A 25,817-nucleotide genomic window follows, 5' to 3' on the forward strand; every position below is an offset into this window, starting at 1 on the left:
ACAGGACAAAAACCGTTCACTCTACAAACACCCTCCCTTTCACTTGAGTGTTGTGTTAGAGATCCTCTCCGCCTTACCTTCCATTTAAAAACAGTGTCTTCCATTCTTCTTCCCATACCCCTTCTGATAAATTATTTTGTTGGCTATGGTAGCTCATAGAGTTGTATCAACTGCTTAGGTTCCATGGCATTTTCCAAAGGGATGGAAGAGAACAGGTAAGAATGATGAGAAGTCGGGAATTCTACTAATTCCATGCCCCTCCACAAAAAAAAACAAAACAAAAACAAAAACAAAACAAAACGAAACAAAAACCTCATAAACTAAAGAAAAGAATGGATCTCTGTGAGGGAGTAGCAAAATGTTTAGGCAAATTTCTTGGACCCGAGTTCACAAAATCCAAACAAATCATCAGCTATTCTGGACCAGCAGTCTAGACCATTTCCTTAAAAGATAAAGAGAATTCCTAGCGCAAACAATCACCCAACTGCTTTATAGCTGACAGTACCCTAAGGGTTTGGAAAGCAGCAGCATAGGAGCTACGGCATCCCCACACCACACTCAGGTCCCTGTGATGCTCCAAGGGAAACTTCTCAATCTGAGACTTTCGGGTTGCACGAACAACCTCAAAAAGTGAACTCCGCACATGGGAGGGGAGGCTAACAAACATTATGGGGTTGATAGTATTTATGGATGGAAATTGGTAACTCCTATTAGTAAAGCAACATCCAATGGATTAAAAGTACTGGAAGAAATGAAAGGAGTTCCATAGACCTTTACAGCAGAATAGTTTCTAATAATTTAGAACCAGAAAGGTCTTAGTCATCCAGACTGACTTCTATGTGAACAGGAATTCTCTTTCTTGCTCCCAGCCAAATGGAACCCCAGCTGAAATCAGAGCATTCACAAATTACTTAAGCAGCGCTTTCCGAAACAGAACTGCGAGAATTCACAGCAAGTCACAGATCCACAGGCTAACTGCTCAAATGCAAGAATTTAAAGTCTAAGGACGCCAGAAAAAAACAGCCAAACTAAAAGAGAGATCACAGTTGTTTCCTTCAAAGATCTCACTAAGTTTGTGCCACATACTGGTCGATCTCTCCAAATGGCACAACACGGCCTTACCTAGCACATTCCCTGGAGGTACCTCCTCTAGGTCTTCCAGTTCTCTCCCCATCAGAAGATACAGGTTTTCTAGAGTGCAGCATGCCATGTGGGGAACCGGGGGAAGGTCCTCTAGAGGAGCCGAGAAGCCTAATGGCACCTGGGCAAAGAAAAGCAATTGAAGAGAAGTCAGGAGGCATTGAATAAAAACATTACGTACTATATATCAGGTTATTTATATTCATGGGTGAGATGATACAGTCACACTTGATAGAAACCTGAAATATGGAAATTTGAAAGGGTATGATATAAAATAGGTCTCTTTTATGAATAAAATCGGTAGTGAAACTTTTCAAATACTTAAAAACTGTCAAGAATTCGACAATTGTCATAAGCTTTATGGCTTAGTAATATAAATTCTGCTATGATCTGGACCACCACATTACCCAATAGACGCAAATCCCCAGAGTCCCTTGCCAGTATTTTTGTAAACCATGTCATACACCAGTTCTGGTGGCGACTGTGCTATTACTTCAACACTTGTTACTACTATTATCACTTAAAATTGTTTTACTCTTATTATAATGCCCTTCAGCAAGAGCAGGTGCCAGTCCTGAGTTACGCATGAAAATGAGTAACTTTGGAAGAGTAGTCAGATGTGATAAAAATGCCATGAAGATGGCCAAACAACAGCTATTCTAAGCTTATGTTGGTAATCTGGAAGACAGCACGCTACGAAATACTGGGGATAATATTTGTTCTTACAGAGAAACCGCCTCAAATTATGTAAGTTTTGTCAAGAGTTATTCAATATCTTGAAAAGTATTCAAGACAGTGCCTTGAATTATTCAGCAACCACCGCATAAATGCAAGTATCCTGAAAGTCTTTTAATCAACCAACTTATCTTTGGTACCCTTAGGCCCAAGGCACTTGGTATCTGTGAAGTGAGAAAAAAGTAAAGTTATAGCACATATAAAGATAACATCACAAACGGAGTGACAAAAAGCACCAGAGGCCAGGGAATTCATAAAAGCCCAGAGAAGGGAGAAGCTCTTATGTTAGGGAAGACTTGGAAACCCCATGAAAATGCTGGCCTCTCAGGCACACACAACATTCAAATGTACTTGCTCTGATTCAGCGACAACTCTGTAGGGTAGCTCTAAAGACACAGTGGAAAGACATACAAAATAGAAGGATGACACAAGAGGAAACGGAATTATCCACAGATAATGTGATCACCCACTTAAAACAAGCTACAGATAAGCTATAATTAGTAAGACAGTTAGCAAGGTGGCTGGACTCAAGGACATCATACAAAAGTTAACTGTCTACATCAGCAAGAGAAAAAATATTTTTTTAAACGGTAACTTTTAGAGTAACAACAAAATGTAAGATAGCTAGGAAGAAGTCTAATGAAAATTATTAAAATAGAGAAAATTATAAAACTTTAATGAAAAACACGGAAAATAACCTAAATAGATATGCCTAATAGATGCATAGATTCTATACTGCAAAAAGTCAATTCATGCCAAATACATGTGCTAATTTAAAGCAGAGTCTCAATGGAGAGTTTCACAGGACTTGACAAACTGGCAAGCTTTATACGGAAGAGTAGAGAGGAATAAGCAAGGCACTCACACACACATGAAAAAAAGGCAGATGACATGGCTTTTTAAATATCAAAACACTTAGAAGTGAAGTCAGTACTGAACGGAGACAGTGATTGATAGACAAACAGAAAAATGAAGTCTAACAGTCCAGAAACAGACCAATGCACATATAAAATTTAATTTCTGACAAGGTTGACAGAGCAGTGGGTAGAGAAGGGTATTCGCTGAATGGTGTTGGAACAACTGGTATTTGTGAACTTTTTTTTTTTTTTAAGATTTTATTTATTTATTTATTTATTTATTTATAGAGACAGAGAGAGAGAGGCAGACACAGGCAGGGGGAGAAGCAGGCATCATACCGAGAGCCTGATGTGGGACTCGATCCAGGGTCTCCAGGATCATGCCCTGGGCCGCAGGCGGTGCTAAACTGCTGCGCCACCGGGGCTGCCCAACAACTGGTATTTGTATAGGGACAAAATAAGATAAGATCCATTCTTCATATCATATACAAACTGAATCAAATATTTATACGTGAAAGGTAAAACTTTAAACTTTAGAAGGAAACACAGATGAAATATTGCCTTTGGTAGAGTCACACTTTTAATTTTCTTAAACAAGATACAAAAATCAAAACCCATAATGGAAAAGACTGACAAATTCAACTACATTAAAATTGAGAACTTCTGTACATTAAAAGATACTAATAGAAAATGTAACAAGTCCCAAACTGGAGAAGAAATCTATAAGACTTCAAACTAACAAGGAATTAGCATCCAGCTTATACAAAGAATATCCTAAAAACCAGTGTGTTATAAATATTTAATTTATTAAATTTAATGTAAATTAAAACCTCTTGAAAAGACCATATCATATGCATCTGATTGGCAAAAATTAAAATTCTGGCAACAGCAAATTTTGGTGAGGATGTGGAAAAACTGAAAGGTTAAGCACTCCAGCTGGGAGTGTAAATCAGAACTATTTGGGGGACAATCTGGAATTAACCAGTTAAGCTGAAGATACACATACTCATTACCCAGACAATTCCACTAAGGGTATAATCCCTAGAATTTCTTGCAAATGTGCACAAGGAAATATGTATTAAAATATTCAAGGAAACAATGCTTAGATTAACAGAAAATGAAAGCAGCTCAAATACATAAAAAGAGGAAAATGGAAAAATAAAATTATTTATATAATGGAATATTATACAGCAATGAACACTGGAGTACAGGAATAAGTGTCAACATAAATTAATCTCACAATGTTAGGTAAAAACACTGAGCCGTAGAAGCATAACTACAGTAAGATTCCATTTATACAAAGTTCAAAAATAATATATCCTTTCATAGCGCATGGAGAGGTCATAAAACTATAAAGAGAAACAGAAGAATGTCATAGCCTAAAGGTAGACCCCCTGATTCCTGCTTCCTGTTCATGCCTTCTTGCAATCCCCTCCCCGGGCGTGAGAGGGGCCTGGAGCCTGCTTCTCATCAGAGGCATATGGCAAAGGCGGTGGGATGACACTCTCATGATTATGTCACATCACCACCAGACTGCCTTGCTAATAAATTCAGCCTGGACTCTCCTTGCTGGCTTGAAGGAGTAAGTGCAGCCAAGCTGGGAAAGTCCACATGACAGGAAACTGCAGACAGCGTCTAGGAGCTGAGGGTGGCCAACAGCCAGAGAGAACGTGGAGCCCTCAGCCCTACTGGTACCAGGATATGAATCCTGCCAACAATCGAAGTAAACCTGGAGATAGATCCTTTCCCCATTGAGCCTCCAGAAGAACACAAGCTGGTCAACACCCTGGTTGCAGCTTTGTGAGACACCACCAAGCAGGACTGGCTAAGCCATGCTTGGACTCTCAATCCACAGAGACTGTGAGATGACAGAAAGTGTACTGTTTTAGTTTGCTAAATTTGTGGTAGTCCATAATGTGTATCAATAGAAAAACAACATAATGGATAAACACGCAAGTCCAGGTAAGGCTGACATCTGGAGTACGTGTAATAATGTATCTCACATTGGTTTTTTTTTTTTAATTTTTTTTATTTATTTACAATAGTCAGAGAGAGAGAGAGAGAGAGAGAGAGAGAGAGAGAGAGATAGAGAGAGGCAGAGACACAGGCAGAGGGAGAAGCAGGCTCCATGCACCGGGAGCCTGATGTGGGATTCGATCCCAGGTCTCCAGGATCGCGCCCTGGGCCAAAGGCAGGCGCCAAACCCCTGCGCCACCCAGGGATCCCATCTCACATTGTTTTTAAACCAGGTTGGATTTAGATTCTTCTGGGGCCCCAACTACTGGAGCATGGAGTCATTTGCGCTGTCCATTCATTTCACTGTTGCTCCTTGAGTCAACTTGACACATGAGAAGTGCATTTCAACCTCTAGCCTCAGGAGAGCAAAGATACACTACATAAGATAAATCGGAATGCTCATGGAATTTATAATGCCCAATAAATCAGTGCTATGGTAAGTAACAATTTCTTACTCATCTTGACAGTTTAGAGAACTAAAAGGAAAAAAAATTAGCCACTGCTTGACCCGTACTGATAAATTACAAACTACCAAATATGTCTAAACCAGGATGTTAAGATGACCATAACTGGGTTTTTATACATGCCATCACAGCACTCTCAGCCCCCCAAAATATAGCCCTACACACACCCACTACTGTGCTCCCTCCTGCCAAAGCAGAACACACCTCAGCCCACTAAGGGCTGCTTACCCACAGCCCAGCACAGGAATCTCTAAGGATTAAACTGCTAACAGTGATGGAATAAACATCTGAGGCAAGGCAAGGCAGGTTAATGGCAGACCCTCCCAACTGCCACCCGGCTCCCTGTCATGTTTAGCCACGACCAGTAGCTTCCCTGGTTTACCCACAAGGAGAGGAGCCTGCGCTCTCCTGCTCACGACACAGCACATCTTACATGTCCTTACTCACCGCTTCTTGCTGATCCTGACTCACTCCCAGGACTTCTGGCATCTTCATTATCCTACGACCTTCAAAACGTAACTACTACATATACACTTTGCTTATGTCCAAAAATGTTGTAGGTAGCTCGAGCCTATGGTTTCTTTCTTGCACTTTAGCTCAGGAGCACTTAGAGGCTGGCTGTTCACCTGTCTGAGCCTCCTGATCAATTTCTGGGACCTACCTGCCAGGCAATGGCTGCCGGCCACCTGCTCTCTCCCAGTGTCACCCAGTTTTTGGATCTCCATATTTAGTGAAGATCTGCCATTGCCTTGACTCCAGCATGACAGCTGCTCTTATCATATCTTTTCTTGAGCCTTGAAAAGACCTATGATTAATTAAATAAGGCCTGAAAACAGAGTTCATATACTGGTTTAGTTTTCCAAATGCTACTGAGACAGATTTAACAAATGCCACCAAAGCAACATAAGAGGAGATATATGGATTCATATGAATGTGTCTTTCTAGAGACAAAACCAATCTACCAATAAGGTAAATGCAACCAGTTTGAAAAGATATTAAGAACCTTGAAACAATATACTAATGTTTTCCTTCCAATTCTTACCCGCTGCAAAAACTCAACGGGACTGTATTTAGGCCCCAAGACAAAAATTTTCTTTCCTCTTCGAGCCACACCACTGAACACGCGAGCAAATGCAATAAAAGACTCTTGGTTGTTTCCTTCCTGGGGCAGAGATTTAAGGGTCACAGTCTCCAGCTGATGCTGATCGCCTGCCGGAAACAAAAGGATAATGAGTGCTAAGAACACTCTTTCCAATCCAGGACCCACCTAGAAACACTACAAACACAGAGGGAGCACTGAATAAGGCACACCTGGCCCAGTTTCAGGAAAGAAACACCCAGAATGGCGGAATACTGATGAAAGTTATGATTAAAGCTAAGCTCAAGAGCTATAGGATGAGTGTTCTAAGTTAAAAAACAAAAACAAAAACTTACTTCAAACCTATTTAGGAAAACTATACCTTTTGGATCTTCTGCCTGTGGACTTGTTTCAAGGGCACTCCCACCCTGAGGGGGCTCCATGGGTGCCTGGCCCTGCGCTGCTGCCAGCTTCTCCGCGTGCCTCTGCTTTGCACGCTCACGCCTCTGAGCAATTTCTTCCTGAGTGAGAGGTCTACAGGAGATTACAGATATGTTAACATCCAGCAGCACCATGAACCTCTTAGTAGCCGGAACAGGGAAACGGCAACTATCAGTGTGGCTGGGTGACGATGATGGTCACAGGTCCCCTCCAAGCAAAAGGTTTCCCCCAGTTGTGGCGACAGAAGAGAAAGCCTCGTGGGCTCTCTCTAGAAGAGAGAGAGTGTATCCCCAGCTATACAGAGCTTACAAACTGACATGGGGGAGCCCATGTCCCCCGAGTCAGCCACAGCAGCACAGGGCCTCTCTGTAACACCCACATCCACCCCTCCCCATACACAACCACCCACAACAGCATGGGTCTCTCTGTAATGCCCACATCCACATCCCCATCCAGAGCACCCACAGCAGGACAAGGCCTTTCTGCAATGCCCACATTTCTTCTGGATGAGGCAGGTACCAGGGCTCATAGCACCCCTGTAGAGAAGCAAGGGTAAGACCTCAGTAGGAAATGGAAGTTTTCTCCACAAGCACAAAAACATATCTTCAGGGAGAACTGGGGTCCAAGAGGCAGGGTTCAAGGTCAGGCTGAACGCTGGTTCAGCAGGCCTGAAAGGTCACACTGTGATTATCAGCCACAGCGTCAGACCTCAGTGCACCGTAGAAAAGGCAGGGCATGGGTGTGTCTGTGGGTTCACTGGGTGTTAGTCTTGTTTGGGGTGAGGGAGGGAGTCCAGGTATTCTTCCTAAAGAGTTACCGTCGAGTCTATCAGGCCACAAAAAATGCACATACAGCCTTAATTAATAACAAAAGTCTTTTCAAAAGGAAAGCGCTAAACTGAATAAAAATGGACATTCTGTTTAGGAGTTTAAGTTTGGAAGGTGGAAACCAGGCAGGTGCACTAAGTCCCAGGATCTGGCTCTTTCCCATGTGCCTTCCTAAACCTATGTGCGTCCTCAACCCCCGCACAAAGCAAGAGCAACTGCTACCCTAGTGCTGGCAGCACTAGAGCATCTCAGCCCTGTACTCTGGGACCAAGCACCAAGAAACTCAAGACCAAGAAATTTCTGTTCCTAATTTTATGCTCTAGCTCTAAAAGCTGAGCTCTGCCACCTGGTCCTGTCACTCTGTGCCTCCCTCCTGCTGTCCCTCACCTTCGGCACTGTGATTTTCTCTCTGATCTCTGACCTGATTACCCAAGGGGGGTAATCTCATCCCCACCCTGCCATTCTGCTCCCCGCCCCCCTCCCCTAAGTACCGGAACCATTCAGATAGCCCTTCTGCATATACACTGTTCCCGTGCATTTGAAATGGCCACATACTCATGGAGCTCCTAAGCCGAGGGCCCTAAACCCCGTCTCCCTCCTACTTCAGGTGGGTTAGCCTGGAAGATGATTGCTTACGGCACTGACTGTCCACTGCTGTACCCCTCACATTCCCGTCTGTTAGACAAGGCCTCCCAACAGGACTGGACACTAGTTCTACCTCTCTTGGCAACTGCCCCTCAAAAAAGATGAGTTTGGTTCTAGGAGCTGTCTCTTTTGGTCAGCCCCACATCACTGCATGGCTGCATCATAGGACACAAAACCTGAGCAAGTAATCTCTGAGAACAGACTAGTCAGGTGTGTCTTAAGCCAACCAAGACTGCTGGTACTGGAGGCACTGGCTTCCCCTGCAGGATATCAGCTCCCCTCCTGGAAGTTCTAAGTATTCGAAGCCCTTTAGAGTATGGAATAGGTCTGCTTCCTCATCATTTCCCACCACAGCTGCAGTTCTGTCCTCTGGAGCAACATCCAACAGACCCACCTCTCCCTCTCCTTGCGATGGCCTACACTCTTCCCCTTGCCCTGCTCCACGAGGGGCAACACTCCAACTGTCCCATCCATCAGTCCCATGTTTGTAGACTCTTGCTAAAACCTCTTACAAGGGATGCCTGGGTGGCTCAATGGTTGAGCGTCTGCCTTTGGCTCAGGTCGTGATTCCAGAGTCCTGGGATCGAGTCCCACATCGGGCTCCCTGCATGGAGCTTGCTTCTCCCTCTGCCTGTGTCTCTGCCTCTCTCTCTGTGTCTCTCATGAATAAATAAAATCTTAAAAAAAATAAAAATAAAAAAAATAAAACCTCTTACAAGAATATCTGAAAAGTTCAAGTTAAAATATAAATGTAGGATGTAATATCTTCATTAGAACAGGGAGGAAAAAATACAAGACACCTATTTTCCCATGAAGAAAAAGTCTCCTTCAATGAGCTTATCACTAGATCTTGACATCCTCTTAATCACTTTGCATAATGACAGTACATAATTGTTACAACAATTAAATGAAATAGATATTATCATTCCTACGTTACAGATGATAAAGCAGAGGCTTAGGAAATTTAACCTGACCCAGAGTCACCCGGAAAATAAATGGAGAAGCCACAATTCAAATCCAGATCTGACTCCAAACCCTGTGCTCATTATCCTCAGGATGTCTCCCATTCAGAAGGAATTAAAGATGATAATATCATCATCACATTAAGTAAATCACTTTAACTTTGGTTAAGAAAGAAACATATTTATTCACATAAATTACATCCTCATTCTCCCTAAATTCATGACACAGTGTGTAATAAATTAGCATTTATAGTCATAGTCATCAAGTCAGTATCCAATGCACAGAGGCTCCCTGCCCGTCTGAGCATTTGCCCAGCCATCCCGTGAATGCTCACTCTGTGCCCAGCGCTGCTGGGGGCTAGGGCAGTGGTGCAGGGAAACAGAGCAGACAGCTGGACAGGGACTCACACAGAGTCCCCACTGCATTTCCAGCATTTGTGGAGAATAAAGAGGAATTTATTTACAAGGAAACAGAGCTTGATCAGCCAAAGAACAGCTGTGGGTGACAAGTTCCTCAGGCTGTAGCTGAATGAACCATTGATGGTACTTCCCGAATGGAGGGGCATTACTGATTACTGACCCAACAGCAGAAATGAAGGGGTCAGAGGCAAGCACGCTGCCTGGAAGGCTGGGGAGAAGAGTGGGGAGTGAAAGAAATGCTGCAAGGACGCATAGCCATCCATCCTCCGGGCTCCACACAAAACGCTCATGCTCTGGCTGGGCGATGCTAGAGTGTCAGGGGACATGTTGCTGCAGCTGCTACCAGAGATGAGATGGTGGAAGCAACAGACCCAAAAAGTGGCTTCTGTTTGAAAACAGCATCTCATAACTGGAAGGAACTGGTTCTTGAGAAGGAAACGAAAGCAACACACAGACTCAGAGATTCAGGGAAGAGGAACCGCCTAAAAACTCACAATAGGATGTTACTTACCAGGCATTTAGACCAAGTACATACTAGCAAGAATTTGTGATCAACTACAGTTGAGAAGAGCAAAAACAAAGGCCCAAAATCTAGAAGGGCTGGGAGGTTGGATGGCTGCTAGACATTTGATAGCTCCTAAATTTAGGAGCAGGAGCTGAAAAGCCACACTGGGTGGAACTTTCCAGAATACCCAGTGAGAAGCTAAGGAGCAGCAGAGTGGCATTTTCAAAGTTACATGAAGAGTAAAACCAAATGCAGAAGCTGGAAAAAAGAAAAAGAAAAGAAAAAAAGAAGGAAAAGCCACCCTGGATGAGCAAGGCCAGATTCCAGGCAGCAAATTACAGCCCCAGTGGCCTCCTTCCAGCACTGTGACCTGGAGCACCTAACTCACTCTTCTCCAGGATCCTTATTTTCGTCACAGGTGAACCTGAAACCCTAAATCCTTTCACTGGAGAAGTGCTGTTAGATCTCTCTCTCACCATGGGTGGTGAGATACAAATACTGTAAGAGCTCTGTAGACAACAGCCAGTGATTACTGTTACTGCCGTTATTATTCACAAGACAGAAGAGTAAGATTTAAGATGCTCCCGAGTTGGTGGACATTCTTAAGAAGTAATATTTACATTATTTCTCTCGGGTTACTGAGAAGATCCCTAGAGAGAACATCCAGAGTAGATGTGGGTACTACAGAAAGAGGAGCTTCCAGACCCCACAATCACTGAAGGAAGGTGGCCCATGGATTGGCAGAGGCTGAGACAGTACGGGGAACCAGACAGGAGGCTGCTGCTGTAATTTTCATACGAAATGATGAGGATCTGAACTAGATGGAGAAGTGGTGGAGTCGGGAAGGAGGGTAACACACATGGAAACCAAGATGATGTAGAAGAGATTCTCCAAGCCACGGGCAATGTGAGAAATAATCCATCTCTGGGGGTGCCTGCCTCCTGCCACAAACACACAGATCAGCACTCATGCTCAGGCATTCATAAATCTCCATGAAGTCATCAAAATGGGCTTGGAAAACTTGCCAGATGCTCAATAAAAATGAACTGTGGCTACTGGATTATGATTCTTGAATTTACATGAATTCAAATCAATCGTCGTGGCACTGACTCAACAATGTCTCCTACAGAAAGATCACAGAAAGATACTGCACTGTGCACAGTGTGCGCTCCCACAGGGGATGCTCAGGACCCATCCCGGGCTGAGGAGGAAAAGGGCTGTCTGCACACTCCCACCTATGCCACCTCTGTGCCCCCCCAAACACACACCATCTCCAGGGCCCAGCCCAACCTCCCCCTTCTCCTTACCTGGGTTTATTCTGGGGCAGAGCCTTGGCATCAACTGCAAACATTTTGGAAACAAAGATAATAACTGGAGCAGTGTCCTCGCTTCCACATTTCAGGAAAGCTAAAACAAATAGGAAGGAAAAATGTCACTAGCTTTGCCCATTACCAGAAAGGCAGACTTCTAAAACACAGGATGCTTAGAATATGGCATCATCTCCCAGCCTATAATCTTTTATAACTACAATAAAATTTCTATTTAGAAAAGTATAAAATTGCTAGAACATAGTAGAGTAAAAGCAAGCAGAGCTGGTAGAAATGGAGAAAGAAAGGTGAAATAAACAGAGCAGAAGGAGGGCTGGGAGCTGAAGCCTGCAAAGAGTGTTAGCCCCTTGCCCCCACTACAAGCCCCCATAAATCCCTCCCTACATCCTGAGAGGGGGTAAAACTGAGAAATCCTACCACATGTCAACAACCCACAAAGCAGCTTATTAAAATACGTAAAAGTTACACAAGTTAGAAAATGGACAAAATTATCTCACCATGCCAGTAACAAAACACATAGAAATAAAGATTCAATATTATAAACATGTCAATTTTCCCTAAATCTAAACATCCTAATGCAATTTCAGATCAATACACTGACATTTTTCTCAACCTTACTGGAGGTATAAAACCACTGATTGGTAAATTTCTTTAAAAAAAAAAAAGTCACCCCCCCCCATCAAAATAATGTGCACAAAGATTAAAGAATTCAACAGTAATACTGAAATAGGAGCAAAGCTACAGGAAATCAGAAGAAGCATACAGCAGGTGTCTTGCTGGGGACGCCGGTGCAAGGCTGTCAAGACCACACTGTCCAGGATCACTCAGGCTGCACTGGGGAGAGAACCAGAGGAAACCAGAGTGGAAGAGGGGACTCTGGGTGAAAAGCTATATTAACATCCTAATGAGAGATCACGGTGGCGTGGCCCAAGGAGACAGAAGCAGAAATGCTGGGAAATAGGTGAATTCTCCATAGATTTCAAGGCAGGAATATGCAAGATGTGCAGATGGACTGGACGCAGGGCTGTGAGTAAACTTAAGAGTCACGGATCACTCTGAGCTTTCTGGAGTGAGCAAATGAAAGGACCGAGTCTCCTATGACGGAGCTGGAAATAACCAGGAGAGGCAGGCTGAGGGAGTAGGGAAGAAGCCCACTTGGGGTATGTTAGGGTTCAGGTGCTTCTCAGACAGCCAAGCAGAGAGGTGCTATGGGCACCTGAGTCCAGAGCCGAGGGGTTACACAGACCCCGAGACACACGAGTGAGAACCATGAGCAGATGCTGCTGTAGAAAGCCCCAAGACGGGTGGGATCGCCAGGAGAGGGAACACAGGCCCTGCTTGGAGCCTCCTGCCTGAAAGAGAAAGGAAAAGGAGGGAGAGGAGCCAGGAACAGAGAGTAAGAATAACCAGCCAGGGAGGAAAGCAGAAGCTGGTGGGACACCTGGACACCCAGATAACAAAATGCCTCAAGGAGGAAGGAGTGACCTGCTGAGTTAAGCGCTGGGGCAGGTCTAGTTGGATAATTGTTCAAAGGAGAGTCAATAGGGGCCCCGAGAACAGCAACCAAGTAGTTTTGGGGATGGAGGCTGCAAATTCAACAGAACGGGAGGAAAAGAAGTGGCAATGGGGAGTACATGCAGGGGACCTTATGGAGCCTTTCAGAGCCTGGAACAGGCAGTTCTCCTCCTGTGGGGAGCAGTGAGAACCCCAGCCCTGGAACCCTTGGCACAGTCACTAGGGACCCAGCCATGCTGGTGACACAGCAGCTCAGCGACACCTTATTGGCTGTGAGGGGCTGGTCACAGGGTCCCAGTGGCTTCTGAGATGAGATCCAGGCAGAAGGGATGAGGCTCAGAACCTCTGATGTCCTACCCCAGGAGTGAACAAAACAGCAACGCTGAAGCTCTGGCAAAATGGCCTTTTGTGGAACTGGTCATTTAGCAAACTGGCATTTGACAAACTGATCTAGAGCAGCCTTGACTGAGGATGGTCCGAACTACGGCACATGCTGAGGCCACCTCTACCTCACCTGCTTTCAGGGCCTGGGTTTCTGGCGGCAGAGAGTCGAACGTCTGTGATCCTGTGCACATCAGTCTCTCCACCCTCTCGGCTGTCATATCCAGGGGGCTGGGAAGCTTCTGGCATACCATAGCTGATGTCTGCTGTCAAGGGCTCACAACCTCGAACACATGCCCTTCACCCAGATACAGATTCCCAGCGCACACTATATACCGAGGTGACAGTGTCAGTCCATACAGGAAATGCCTAAGCTGGGAAACGCTGTGCACCACATCTCATGGTACAGACACACTTTCAAGGAGTTCACAGACTCGCTACAGCCTGGCAAGGACCCTTGGCACAGATATTCTAGGACATGGATGGCCCAGGGAGCAAGAGAAGGCAGCATAGCTTAGTAGCTCGGCTTCACATGGTTTCAGTCTATCTAAGCTTCTATCAAACAACCATCAGCCACCAGCCAGGATACTGGAATGTCCCTGACCAGAGCCAGTGTCACTGCAGGGGTGAGGTGTCACTGCCAGCCCACGCCCAGGACCCTGTACCCAAAGCCCTCCATGTGGGGACTGCTTGGGACACACACCAGTGAACAAGAAGACGATCTGAATTCACCTATAAAATCACCTCAATTAAGGTGCACCACCTCAAATCAAGTCTTCTGGTAGTCACTAATATGATGAGAAATATCAAAAGGCTAAGAAAATATGGCACTAAAATTAAACACTGATCTAACATAACATAAACACCTAAATTATCTACTTATATGTAAATCTTAGTAAAATATTTTATTTTTACAAACTACCAAATAAAAATTTAAAAAATGCATCTTCTTGAAAGAACCTGTATGTGAGTTGGTTTAGTAAGACCATGAATCAGTACCAGAACATTCATTTGTAAAAGCAGTAAATACAGCTTCATAGCAGAGTACTAAGTACAGAAGACTTATTTTGAATTGAAATGTGTTATTTCCAAAGGATTTCCTGATTGCCAGTAACATGATGTTTCTCCAGTTTTGTCAGAACCATGATTTCATTACAAACCATCCAGGCAAAGGATACCGAGCACAGCGTGGGAGATGGGCAGCCACTGGCTGCAGATGGCATTGATCTGAACTTTAGGATCTGAATGTCGTGCCTCTCGGGCTCCAATTTTCAATCCTAAAGAAGTCACTATTTTATCAATTTTTTCTCTGTCCCTGTAGTAAGCATACAAGCGGAGGGAAAGTCAGAGATAGGAGGGAGCAGACAGGAAATGGAACTCCACGTTCTCTGACACACTTACTTCTAATGTACGTCTGCTACAAGGACCTGAACATGCCCATGGAGGGGGCACCTGCCATGGTGGGGGGCAGTTCGGTCCCGACACCCTTCCTTTCCAAGATCCCCCTCCTGCAGGGCTCCCAGGGGGGCACCACTCCAGGCCCCGTAGGTGAGCTGTGGTGACCAGGAAAGCAGCCTTATGTGCAAATGCTCAAGGTCATGATTCCAACTCTGGGAAAACTCTGAATTTACTAAAGCAAAATTTCTTTTCCACTGGTTTCAGGCAAAGTGTTCCCAAGTTCCCAATTAATGATCCTAGATATCAAACACCCTTTCTGCTACAATTAATACTTTATTTTAGGCTGGGTTTATAAAGACAAAGACCCAGTGTTTCCCTCCATCCCTGTGTCCCCTCATCTCAGCATCCTGGGGAACCCTGACTACCATTCTGTCCCTCCTGCTCCCTGTGACTGGCTGGTCTTCAAAGGCTCTGCTCACTTCCTTGACCAACTAAGGTTTCTGAAGCATGTGGCTCATCGACCCTGAAGGTGAGGGTGGCTCATACTGCCCAAAGATAGACGATTTTATGGCAGTCTTACTTTTTCAAGACGGCATCATACAAACTCCATATATTCTCCAGGATCAGCTGCACAAATAAAGGTTTCTTTCCTTTTGCCTGTAAAAAAGAACACATGCACTTAAGTTTCTGAATTTTTAACAGGTAGCTTATTCATCCTTGACAGGCTTTATTAACAACAGGTCTCATTTCTACCAGAAAACATTCACTTAGCAATAAAGTAGCAGGAAACAGTTGTAAGAATGCGCTAAACAGCCAATAATGTGCAGTGGATATAACAAACCACTGTTCTTTTTCTCTGGGAGCAGGGACTTGACAGATGATGAGAACCACTGTGGGGCATGTCACTGCAACTGCCCCAGCACTGCCATCAAAGGCATGCATGACATCCAGGCCAAGCACGAAAATGTCACACTGTGTGTTCAGGTCCCTTCCACAGACTTCTAAACAATGCTCTTAAATATGAAAAATGTTCAACTTTGAGGAAAAGGATACTAAAACAAAACAAAACAAATAAACAAAAAAACCCTATCATTTCTCTTACCAAACTATAAGCAAAATAATGGCACCTCAAGAAGGATACTGTCACACACGAGACGGAATATACATGGCCACCCCTTTCCCGAAGGACAGGTGAGTAACAATATAAGGATGACCATCTCCAGCTTACAGATTAAGAATGAGGACAGTCCACAGAGCTGGTAGCAGCAGAGCCAAGATTCAAACACAGACTTGGACTCTTGGGTGCTCTTTGCCACCTCACTACACCGGCTCCTTTTTAAAATATACTGTTTATAAAACAGTATATTTGGGCAGCCCTGGTGGTTCAGTGGTTCAGCGCCGCCTTTAGCCCAGGGCGGGATCCTGGAGACCCAGGATCAAGTCCCACATAAGGCTCCCTGCATGGAGCCTGCTTCTCCCTCTGCCTGTGTCTCTGCTCCCCTCTCTCTCTCTCTCTCTCTCTCTCTGTCTCCCATGAATAAATAAAATCTTAAAAAAAAAAACAGTGTATATTTATATATATATATATAAATAAAATATATTTTATTTTTTTAGTTATTTATTTATTTATTCATGAGAGAGAGAGAGAGAGGGGCAGAGACACAGGCAGAGGGAGAAGCAGGCTCCATGCAGGGAGCCCGATGTGGAACTTGATCCCAGGACCCCGGGATCACACCCTGGACTGAAGGCAGCGCTAAACCACTGAGCCACCCGGGCTGCCCTATAAAAGGCTTTTAATGGCACAGGAAGATGTTCACGATATGATGTCAAGCAAAAATCCAGCCATGTTATATAAACAATATAAGCTCAGCTGAGGGATGGACGTCTCTATTCTAAAAGAATGAAAAAAATTAAAACCAAAGCACTAGCAGCGTTGGCTTCTATTCTTTTCTTATAGCTTTGTATTTACAAATATTTTCTAAAAGGAAATATATATATATGCTCTTTCATGAGAATAAATTTATAAAATCCTGAATTTTACATTAAAAACAACAAACAACAAAGCAGCGTCAAGGAAAGTATCCTTTAAGGTTCTGTGACTCAGCAGCCCTACACCCATCAGTTCTCCCTATAGAAGGAAGGGTCCTGGAAGCACCTGCTTCTCCCCATCAGTAGGCATGGTGACCAGTGTTCAGCGAGAGAAGGCCTGGAGCTAAGCCTAGGAATACAGCATGTTCAGAAAGAGTTGTCTCTTTATAATGAAGGGGACAGACACACAAAAACTTGATGCACAGGCTCCCTGCATGGAGCCTGCTTCTCCCTCTGCCTGCCCCCTCCCTCTCTGTTTCTCATGAATAAATAAATAAAATCTTTAAAAAAAAAAAAAAAGGTTGATGCAAAATATGTCTTTTCAAGTGCATGGGGTCTGAGAATTTTGCTCCTCTTAAAAAAAGAAAGAAAAGAAATAAACAAAAAGCAGTTCTTTGTTCCCTGAATTTAAAGAATTCCATTTAAGCAATTCTTGGAAGTGAGACATGTTAATGTGAACCCCTCATGAACCAACCCACTTTTTTTTTTTTTATTTTGAAGATTTCATTTATTTATTCATGAGAGACACAGAAAGAGAGGCAGAGACATAGGCAGAGGGAGAAGCAGGCTCCTTGCAGGGAGCCTGATGTGGGACTCGATCCCCGGTACTGGGATCATGCCCGGAGCTGAACCCAGACGCTCAACCACTGAGCCACCCAGGCATCCCATGAACTGACCCACTTTAACCAAAACCAAATTACATCTACCAGATGTTATAGTACAAGTGTGAATATCAGGGCAAGAATGTGGCTGACACACAAAAGGGACAAATGCCACATCACCTGATCAACCTTCATGATCTTCTTAGCCTTCATATTGATATAATAATCTCCCCACAAGGTTTTCAGAAGAACTTCCTTTTTGATGCCAATTTTTTGACTGTAGATTGTGGCAAAGTGCTCAACCCTGAAAGAAAAGCAAGTGTTTGTGTTATTAGTAACAACACTTATTATGAGTGTAGCTAACACTCCACTATTTCTGTCAGGTTCTGTTCAAAGTGCTCTAGATGTACTACTACATGCCCTCATTTCCACTTCTGATGAGCTGGTACTAATGACCTCCACCATTGTACAGAAAAAGCTGAAGCACATGAGATATTATATAGGTAACACATGAGGTTGGGACTCAAATCCAAGCAGTCTGGCTTCAGAGCCCATGATCTTGCCCAGCCGCAATACATTCATATGGATTAGAGTTCATTCTATCACTCCCTTTTGTAATTCTGCATGTGTAAAGCAAGGCAAGAGGCACAAGCGTTAAGGAGATGCAGACTCCAGCTGCCCTCTGCAACTATGCCAGCAATAAACTTTGTTTCTGCCCTTTGCTACTAAAGGTGCCTGGTGCTCACAATGGAAAACACTACAGAGCCAGAGCCTGCCAGAAAAAGGCCTTTTAGCATCCTGGATTCAACAGGAAACATATGCATGCTTACTAAGCTCTCCCCTGCCTTCAGAAAAACCAGTTAGCACCCAGGCCTACTCAACTGCAAACCCCAGCCACAGAACGTAGTCACTTAACAATGCGAGGTGCTATCTGTAGCTCTGCGCCATCTGGATCAAAGACCAAGAAAAAAAAATCTTTTCTGCATGGAATAGAACACTTCACAGAAGGTGTGAGTCCAGTTCTCAAAGCACCAGCATCTGGGAAGATGCCTGCTATCTTGTCCATGGCACACAGTCCACAGGTAACAGACTCTTGACAAGTTTTTACAGAGTGTCAGCAAGTGTGGTATTGCCAGAATCCAGGGGTTAACTACAGCTTAGTCCAATAAGCCGAAATTCTCTCACAATAATGGAACCCTGATGGGAGCATAGGAAGCTAGTTCATGGTTGCAGTCGGAACCAGAGATGTGAAAAGCATCAGGCTTCAGCTTAGCAGCAAGGCCAGGCACCACAGAAAGTGCTGGAGATAAATACCCAATGTCCCTTTCACTGAGGATGCAGGGAGAGAAAAGACCCAACCAGGAATCAAAATCCTGATTATTAGGTTACAGGCTGCTTACATTCCGGAGCTGGCATCAAGGGGCCACCTCAAAGTGACTCACTATTATCAGCTTAATTTCTCATCTGATTCCACAGTTATTTGTTCAGGTAAAGGTTTTTTTTTTTTTTTTAATTTTCCAAAATTTTAGTTTCTATTATTATTTTGTTTATATTTATTACACATATAAATTATATATAGGTTTTGTATATATATTATATATGATTAACTTAAATTTGTTCTCTCCACAAACTCCCAACTCAGTCCACAGCCCGACAGCTTCTCTGCCATGTTAGGCTGAAAGAAAAATAACTGGTCTCTCTCCCAATCCAGTGGCACATCACCAGTAGAGAGAGCAGGGCCTCCTCGCCTTCCTGTGGTGAAGCACACCCAGAGCATGGCACAGAACCTGCCTTCCATCCAGATCAAGTCAGCAGACCATATCACCCTGCAGTTTTCTAATTCTAACCACCGGATTTTGCCAGGTTCAGTACAATCCTGCATGCAGATTTGCAGATCCATTCTGGGACCTATGGGAGCAGGATAAGGAGAGGCAAGCCCTATGGCCTTAGGGTCCCAGGCATGTCCTTCAATCCAACCTTTACAGAGAGCCCTAACCTTTGCCCTGATGGTTTTTAGGCCTTAATGAGTAAGCGGACACTTTGATCGACATACCGGCAAGTTGGGTCTATTCTTATGTGGCTAAAATTGAAGGCGATGACCAAGTGATTAGCACAACCAACTTCCAATATTTTCATATTTCATATTTTTTGAAATTGCTTTTTTTCTTGATATAGGCCCAATTTTTATATATCCTTCACTGACACTCAAATTCTGACTTTAATTATTATCTGTTCACATGATTTATGTTTCTAGTTGACCTGTTAACAGTCTGTGATATAAAATCTTCCCCAAACCACATAGATTTCTACTTATACTTCTATTTTTGTCTCATGCACTTTGTTATGATCACTGATACAAAGTTAATCTCTGCCCATTATCCATTAAAAAGGATCGTTATACCTCAATATATTTGCTATAAATTCTGCATTGTTCTTCAATACTGCCAAATTGACTTTCTTTTTACTCATGTTTGACTGACATATTGAGCCAAAACTCTCATAGTTACCTCTTATCTATTATGTTCCCTGTTCATCTATTTTAGGTAGCAAATCTTTGGGGTTTTTTGGTTTTGTTTTTGTTTTGGGGTTTTCCTTCTTTTAAAAAGATATCTCTTCGGGATCCCTGGGTGGCGCAGTGGTTTGGCGCCTGCCTTTGGCCCAGGGCGTGATCCTGGAGACCCAGGATCGAATCCCATGTCGGGCTCCCGGTGCATGGAGCCAGCTTCTCCCTCTGCCTGTGTCTCTGCCTCTCTCCCTCTCTCTCTCTGTGACTATCATAAATAAATAAAAATTAAAAATAAAATAAAATAAAATAAAAAGCTATCTCTTCAATGGAGTATTCCATGCACTTAGTGTCATAACTGTTCTTGTCAGGTGGATTTCTAATAAGATTTCTGCTCATGTTTCTAGGATTGTTTTTAAATGTTACTTTGTGGTACCTAGACTTTTCCATATTCCAGATCTTGTACAACATTGTGTTAGATACATGTCCTGTTTTTAATTTGAAAAGTGGTAAACTCAAAGGTATCCACGATCTCAAACCTCTATCAGAGTCATAATTTATAATGTAAGAAAACTGCCCATTTGCTCAGGCCATGGTCCTCAAATCCTTTCCATTATTCATTTTTACACGCAGGCACAGAAATCTCCAAAATCTTGGTTTTTATCCTTCTCATTCTTTTTCATCCCATAGTTGCCATTAAATTTGCTTATCAGCACTTCCTCCACTACTGCTTCATAATTTTGTCATTAGTTATAATTTTAAAACAATGACAATTTCTCCATTCTTGGATTCTATTTTAATCTACTTCCTCCAAAGAGTACCCTCAAATGAGATTCTTGGGAAGATCTGCAGACCTACCGACCTACCCATCCTGGTCTACCTTCCTGAGCAACAAGGTAGCCAAGTGGCAGGTTCTGGGGCCACATATCGTTCTGCGTCCAAGCTGCCCAGTAGGCTGATGTTAACTGCAGAATCCGAAAATGCTGGTGTTCAAAGATAAAAGAAGTTGCTTTCGGGAGAACTTCTGCCACTACTCTATAGGGTTGGGAACTCAGTTGTACTTATCGAGAACTGGAGCCAGATTCTGACCTATCCAAGCCAGTGTGTCTCTGCTTCTGTGCAGCAGATTCTCCTAAATTAACATCTACAACAGGACAGGCTGAGGCCGGACACCCAGGTTCAGCCTTGAGCCACACTTCATCCTGTCCCATGGCATGAAAATTTAAACCACTCTCCAAATTCTGAAATGTGCTCATGTCCCACCTTTAGGGATACTGGAAGTTGCCACCTTTCCCTAGTCACTGACTTATGAGGAGAAGGCCAGTAGGAGAGTGCTTCTAGTGCTTCCATTTCCAGCACCAGCTCCCTTTAAATGACCATGTCCACGTGCTGACCACAGGCAATGACAGATCTCTAAATGCCACCTTACCTAACACAAGGGAACTCAGTAACTGGCTGAAAGCAGGTGGAAGTATCCAAAATTGTAAGGGATCCAGAAGCCATCCGTTCAAGACTCTCACCATCCCTTCTCCTTTCACAATAACTTACACCAATTTCTGAGATTTAGACTAAAATTCACCTGAAACATTATTTATGGAAATCATTCCAAGATAAGCCCACACTGTACTTATGAGCAAAATGCTAACAAAATTAGGAAACTAGCAGGCCTGGTCTGGTTATATGACTGAATGAACCGGTACTTTTTAGCTCAAAGAGATTCTCCAAAATCATCCAAGCCCAACATTCTTAGTTTTCGGTTGAGGATGCTGAGGCCCAAAATGGTGACTGTGGCAAGTCATCAGCTATGTGGGAAAAGTGCACATTCTCTGAGGGTTGGAAGTTTCTATTTTCATCATATCTCCACTCTGAATTTTAGTATGACCTTCACAGGCACCAGATGGACTCTGGTATCTATAACTGATGACAAACCAAAAAGGAAAAATCATGGTATTGTCATTTATTATACTATCAAGGCAAAAACTGTTCAGTCAAAAGGGAATGAAGAGCATGTTCCTGTAAAATGGAGGACAGAACAGCCAAGATTGGTTGGGCTCCCCCTAGGCCATGCACTATGCTCAATTTATGATCCCTCCTTCTTTTCCATTTGCAAACTGACAGACATTTTATGAAGAGGCTCTGTTTCCCCTGATGCATTGTGTCTGGTTCTATTATCCCTGCAATATATGCAAGATTAAGCCCATGACCAAAGTAAACTTCATTGTGGTCCCATAACTGTTCATCCAAACTGAAGATATTTTTATCAAAGTAATCATTCTCTCATTGTATTTGGATTTTTCTAATTCCACAAGTCAGTAATGGTTGTGGGGAAGAAATATAATCAGATGCCCAGCACATTCTAAAAACTGAGATCACTACTCTATGGCTCGGCGTGTACATATCCAGAAGGGGCGGTCAGAAGAGACAAAGTCCCTGTATCCTAAGCAAAGAGCCCACGGAAGCACCACGGTAAGAAAGCATCAATAGCACATGTGCATCCAAAGAAAGTTAGCTTTTCATACCAACTTGTGCTAGTGCAGATAATAGAAGTTAACATAAATGTATTTGCTCACATAGTCATAAATAGCCTCCAGATGAGATACAAGAAACTGCTAGGATGTACTAGTTTCCTGTAGGAAAATGAATTGAAAACCTAAGGGACAGGGTGGGAGACTTTTCATGGTCTCCTGTGGACACTTTGTCCTTTCTGAATTTTAAATTTATTCAAAAATAAAGTTCTAAACAAATCATTTTACATAAAATCCACAAAGAGATACAAGACTCATTCAATATCCAAAAATCAATCAACATAGCCAACTATATTAATAAATTATATAAACTAAAGGAAAAAAATCATATATTAACTGATACAGAAAAAGCATTTGACAAAATTTGATATTCATTCATATAAATGACTCTGAGAAAGGAATACAGGGGAACTCCCTCAAACTGATAAAGAACATCTGAAAATAACCTACAGCTAACATTATACTTAATGGTGAAAGACTAAGTTCTTTCCCTCTAAAATCAGAACAAGGCGAAGATGTCCACTCTCCCTGCTGTTACCCAAATAGTCCTGGAAGCTCTTGGCAATAGGGCAAGAAAAGAAAAGAAAGTGGCATGGTAAAGGAAGGGGTAAAGTAGTCCCTATCAGCAGGTGACATGACTGCCTTATAGAAAATGCCAAAGAACCTACAAAGAATTCTAATAAATGATTTTAGCAAGGTCACAGCAATACACAAGAGCAATACACAAAAATCAATTACCTGTATTTCCAAAAAAGTAGAACTGAATATGTGAATACCAAAATCAAAAATATAATACTATTTATAATTGCTCAGAAATAACAAAAAATTAAGTGCAAATCCAATTCAATACGTATAAGACTTTATGTTGAAAACTACAAAGTGCTAATAAGAAAATCTTTAAAAATTGAGAAACATAGTGTTCAAGGATTAGAAGATACAATGTAGTATAAAGATGTCAATTATCCTCAAATTGATATAGAACTTTCCCCATGCACTTTCAATAAAAATCCTAGCAACATTTTTTTTTGCAGATATAGGCAAAGATTATTATAGAATGTACATAGAGGCAGAGACCCTTGAACACATGAAACAATTTGCAAAAGTAGGAATGTGGGCAGAAACAATTTACCCAATTTCAAGCCTTATTATATCCTTATAATAATCCAGACTATGTGGTACTGGTGGAAAGACAGACACACAGGTCAAGGAAACAGAACTCTCAGAAATAGATCCACCCAGGTATATCCAGCTGATTTTGACAAAGGCACAAAACCAGGTCGTGGGGGAGGCATGATGGTGCTGAAGTAATGGGACTTCTAGACCAAAAAAAGAACTTTGACCTGAGTCTTGGAGCTTATACAAAAAATTAACTCAGAATGGATCACAGACTTAAATGTAGAAAGTAAAACTAAAAACTTTTAGAAAATACTATGAGAGATCAGGATCTCAGGGCCATGCAGAGTTCTTAGACTCGACTTTAAAAGCATAATTTATAGGGGTGCCTTGGGGTGACGCAGCTGGTTAAGTGCCCGACTCTGGGTTTCAACTCAGGTGGTGATCTCATGGGTGTTCATGAGATGGGCCCCATGTTGGGATCTGTGCTCAGTGTGGAGTCTGAGTTCTCTCTCTCCCTCTGCTCCTCCTCTCCACGTTCTGTCTCTTTCTGAAATAATAATAAATAAATCCACCCAAATTCTGCTCGATGAAAGACATTGTTAAAAGGATGAAACATCAAACTACAGACTGAAAGAAAATATTTATGAAGCACATATGAGACAAAGAAGTAAAATCTAGAAGATATACAGAAAAACCAAACGATACAATTAGAAAATGGGCAAAGGACTACAGAGCAAAGGAGCTCATCAACAAAATGAAAAGGCAATTTACGGACTGGGAGAAAATATTTGCAAAAAGGGGTTAATAACCAACATATATAAAGGGCTCATACAACTCAATAGCAAAAAAAAAAATAATGCAATTTAAAAACTGGCAGAGGGACTGAAGAGACATTTTTCCAAAGAAGACGTACAGATGGCGACACTGAAGATGCTCAACATCACTCCTCATCAGGAAAATGCAAATCAAACCATAATGAGCTACCACCTTCTATTTGTCAGAATGGCTACTATCAAATAGATGAGAAATAACAAGTATTGGTGAGGGCGTGGCAACAAGAGAATCATGGTGCGTCACTGGTGGGAATGTAAACTGGTGCAGCCAGTATGGAAAACAGTATGGAGTTTCCTTGAAAATTTAAAAATACAACTACCATACAATTTGGTAATTCTACTTCTTGATATTTATCTGAAAAAAATTGAATTTGAAAAGATATATGCAACCTCCAGTTCACTGTAGAATCACTTACAATAGCTAAGATACAGAAACAACCTAAGCGTCCACCAAGAGATGAACGGATATAGATGTGTATCACATATAATATGTACGTATTGTCTGTAGAATCAAAAAATAAAAACCAAACCAAACCAAACACCTCACAGATATAGAGAACAGACTGGTGGTTACCAGAGGCAGAGGTGGACAGTGGGTGAAAGGGGTACAAACTGACTTACAAAATAAGTAAGGAGGTCATGCACAGCACAAGTGACAACACTTACATATCGTATTGTATGTGGGAAAGTTGGATAAGAGTGTAAATCTTCAAAGTCCTTATTACAAGAAACAAACTTGCTCTATACCAATCTATGGGTAACTACACTTATCACGGTGGTCATTGCACAGTTTATACAAATATCCAATCATTCTGCTATACACTTGAAACAAATGTTATATGTCATTCATATGTCAATTAAAAAAGAGAAAAGAAATGAAAATGAGCAAAGGACATGAAGAGATGTCTCACCCAAGTACACTCATTATTAAGCCCACAATAACATAACAATACACATCTGTCAGAATGGCTAAGAAAAAGTGACACCACCAAATGATGGTGAGGATGTGGAGAAACTCGATCCCCACACTGCCAAGCAGCAGAATGTCACTAGATGCTTAGCACATCTGGGGGGGGGGGGGATACACACCATCTAGAATAATCAGTCAGTTTGGGCTCCATGGACAGAGTTGATGTTTACAACAATAATTAAATGGCGCCCCTTCTGGGAAACAGACATACTAAACCTACGACTGCCACATGCCCAGCAAATACACTCCCACACACTCATCCCAGAGAGATGAAAACTCATGTTCACATGAATGTCTGTAGTGGCTTCACTCACAACAGCCCCAAACCAGAAAAAAACCAGACATCCCTCCATGTGTGAACAGTTAAACTGTGGCACACCCACCCCAAAGGATAGTACTGAAGAATAGAAAGGAACCCACTTCTGATATGCAACAACTTAGCTGAATCTCTAGACTATTCCACTGTGT

The 25,817-nt window shown here is 42.6% G+C and overlaps 1 protein-coding gene across 2 annotated transcripts in view; it reads right to left on the reverse strand.

The window, feature by feature from the left end:
- Nucleotides 1–25,817, reverse strand: part of EFL1 (elongation factor like GTPase 1) — a 118,342-nt gene that overhangs the window by 70,228 nt on the left and 22,297 nt on the right. For both annotated transcript variants that reach the window (XM_055326281.1, XM_055326280.1), the window contains exons 8-15: nucleotides 17,583–17,706; nucleotides 15,293–15,369; nucleotides 14,493–14,629; nucleotides 13,448–13,570; nucleotides 11,398–11,497; nucleotides 6,673–6,824; nucleotides 6,255–6,421; nucleotides 1,123–1,261 (exon numbers count right to left, since the gene is read on the reverse strand). In XM_055326281.1, coding sequence (XP_055182256.1) covers nucleotides 1,123–1,261; nucleotides 6,255–6,421; nucleotides 6,673–6,824; nucleotides 11,398–11,497; nucleotides 13,448–13,570; nucleotides 14,493–14,629; nucleotides 15,293–15,369; nucleotides 17,583–17,706 — 1,019 coding nt within the window. The remainder of the gene's footprint in view (nucleotides 1–1,122; nucleotides 1,262–6,254; nucleotides 6,422–6,672; nucleotides 6,825–11,397; nucleotides 11,498–13,447; nucleotides 13,571–14,492; nucleotides 14,630–15,292; nucleotides 15,370–17,582; nucleotides 17,707–25,817) is intronic.

Source organism: Nyctereutes procyonoides, unplaced genomic scaffold, assembly GCF_905146905.1.
Source record: "Nyctereutes procyonoides isolate TBG_1078 unplaced genomic scaffold, NYPRO_anot_genome, whole genome shotgun sequence".
Lineage (NCBI taxonomy): Eukaryota > Metazoa > Chordata > Mammalia > Carnivora > Canidae > Nyctereutes > Nyctereutes procyonoides.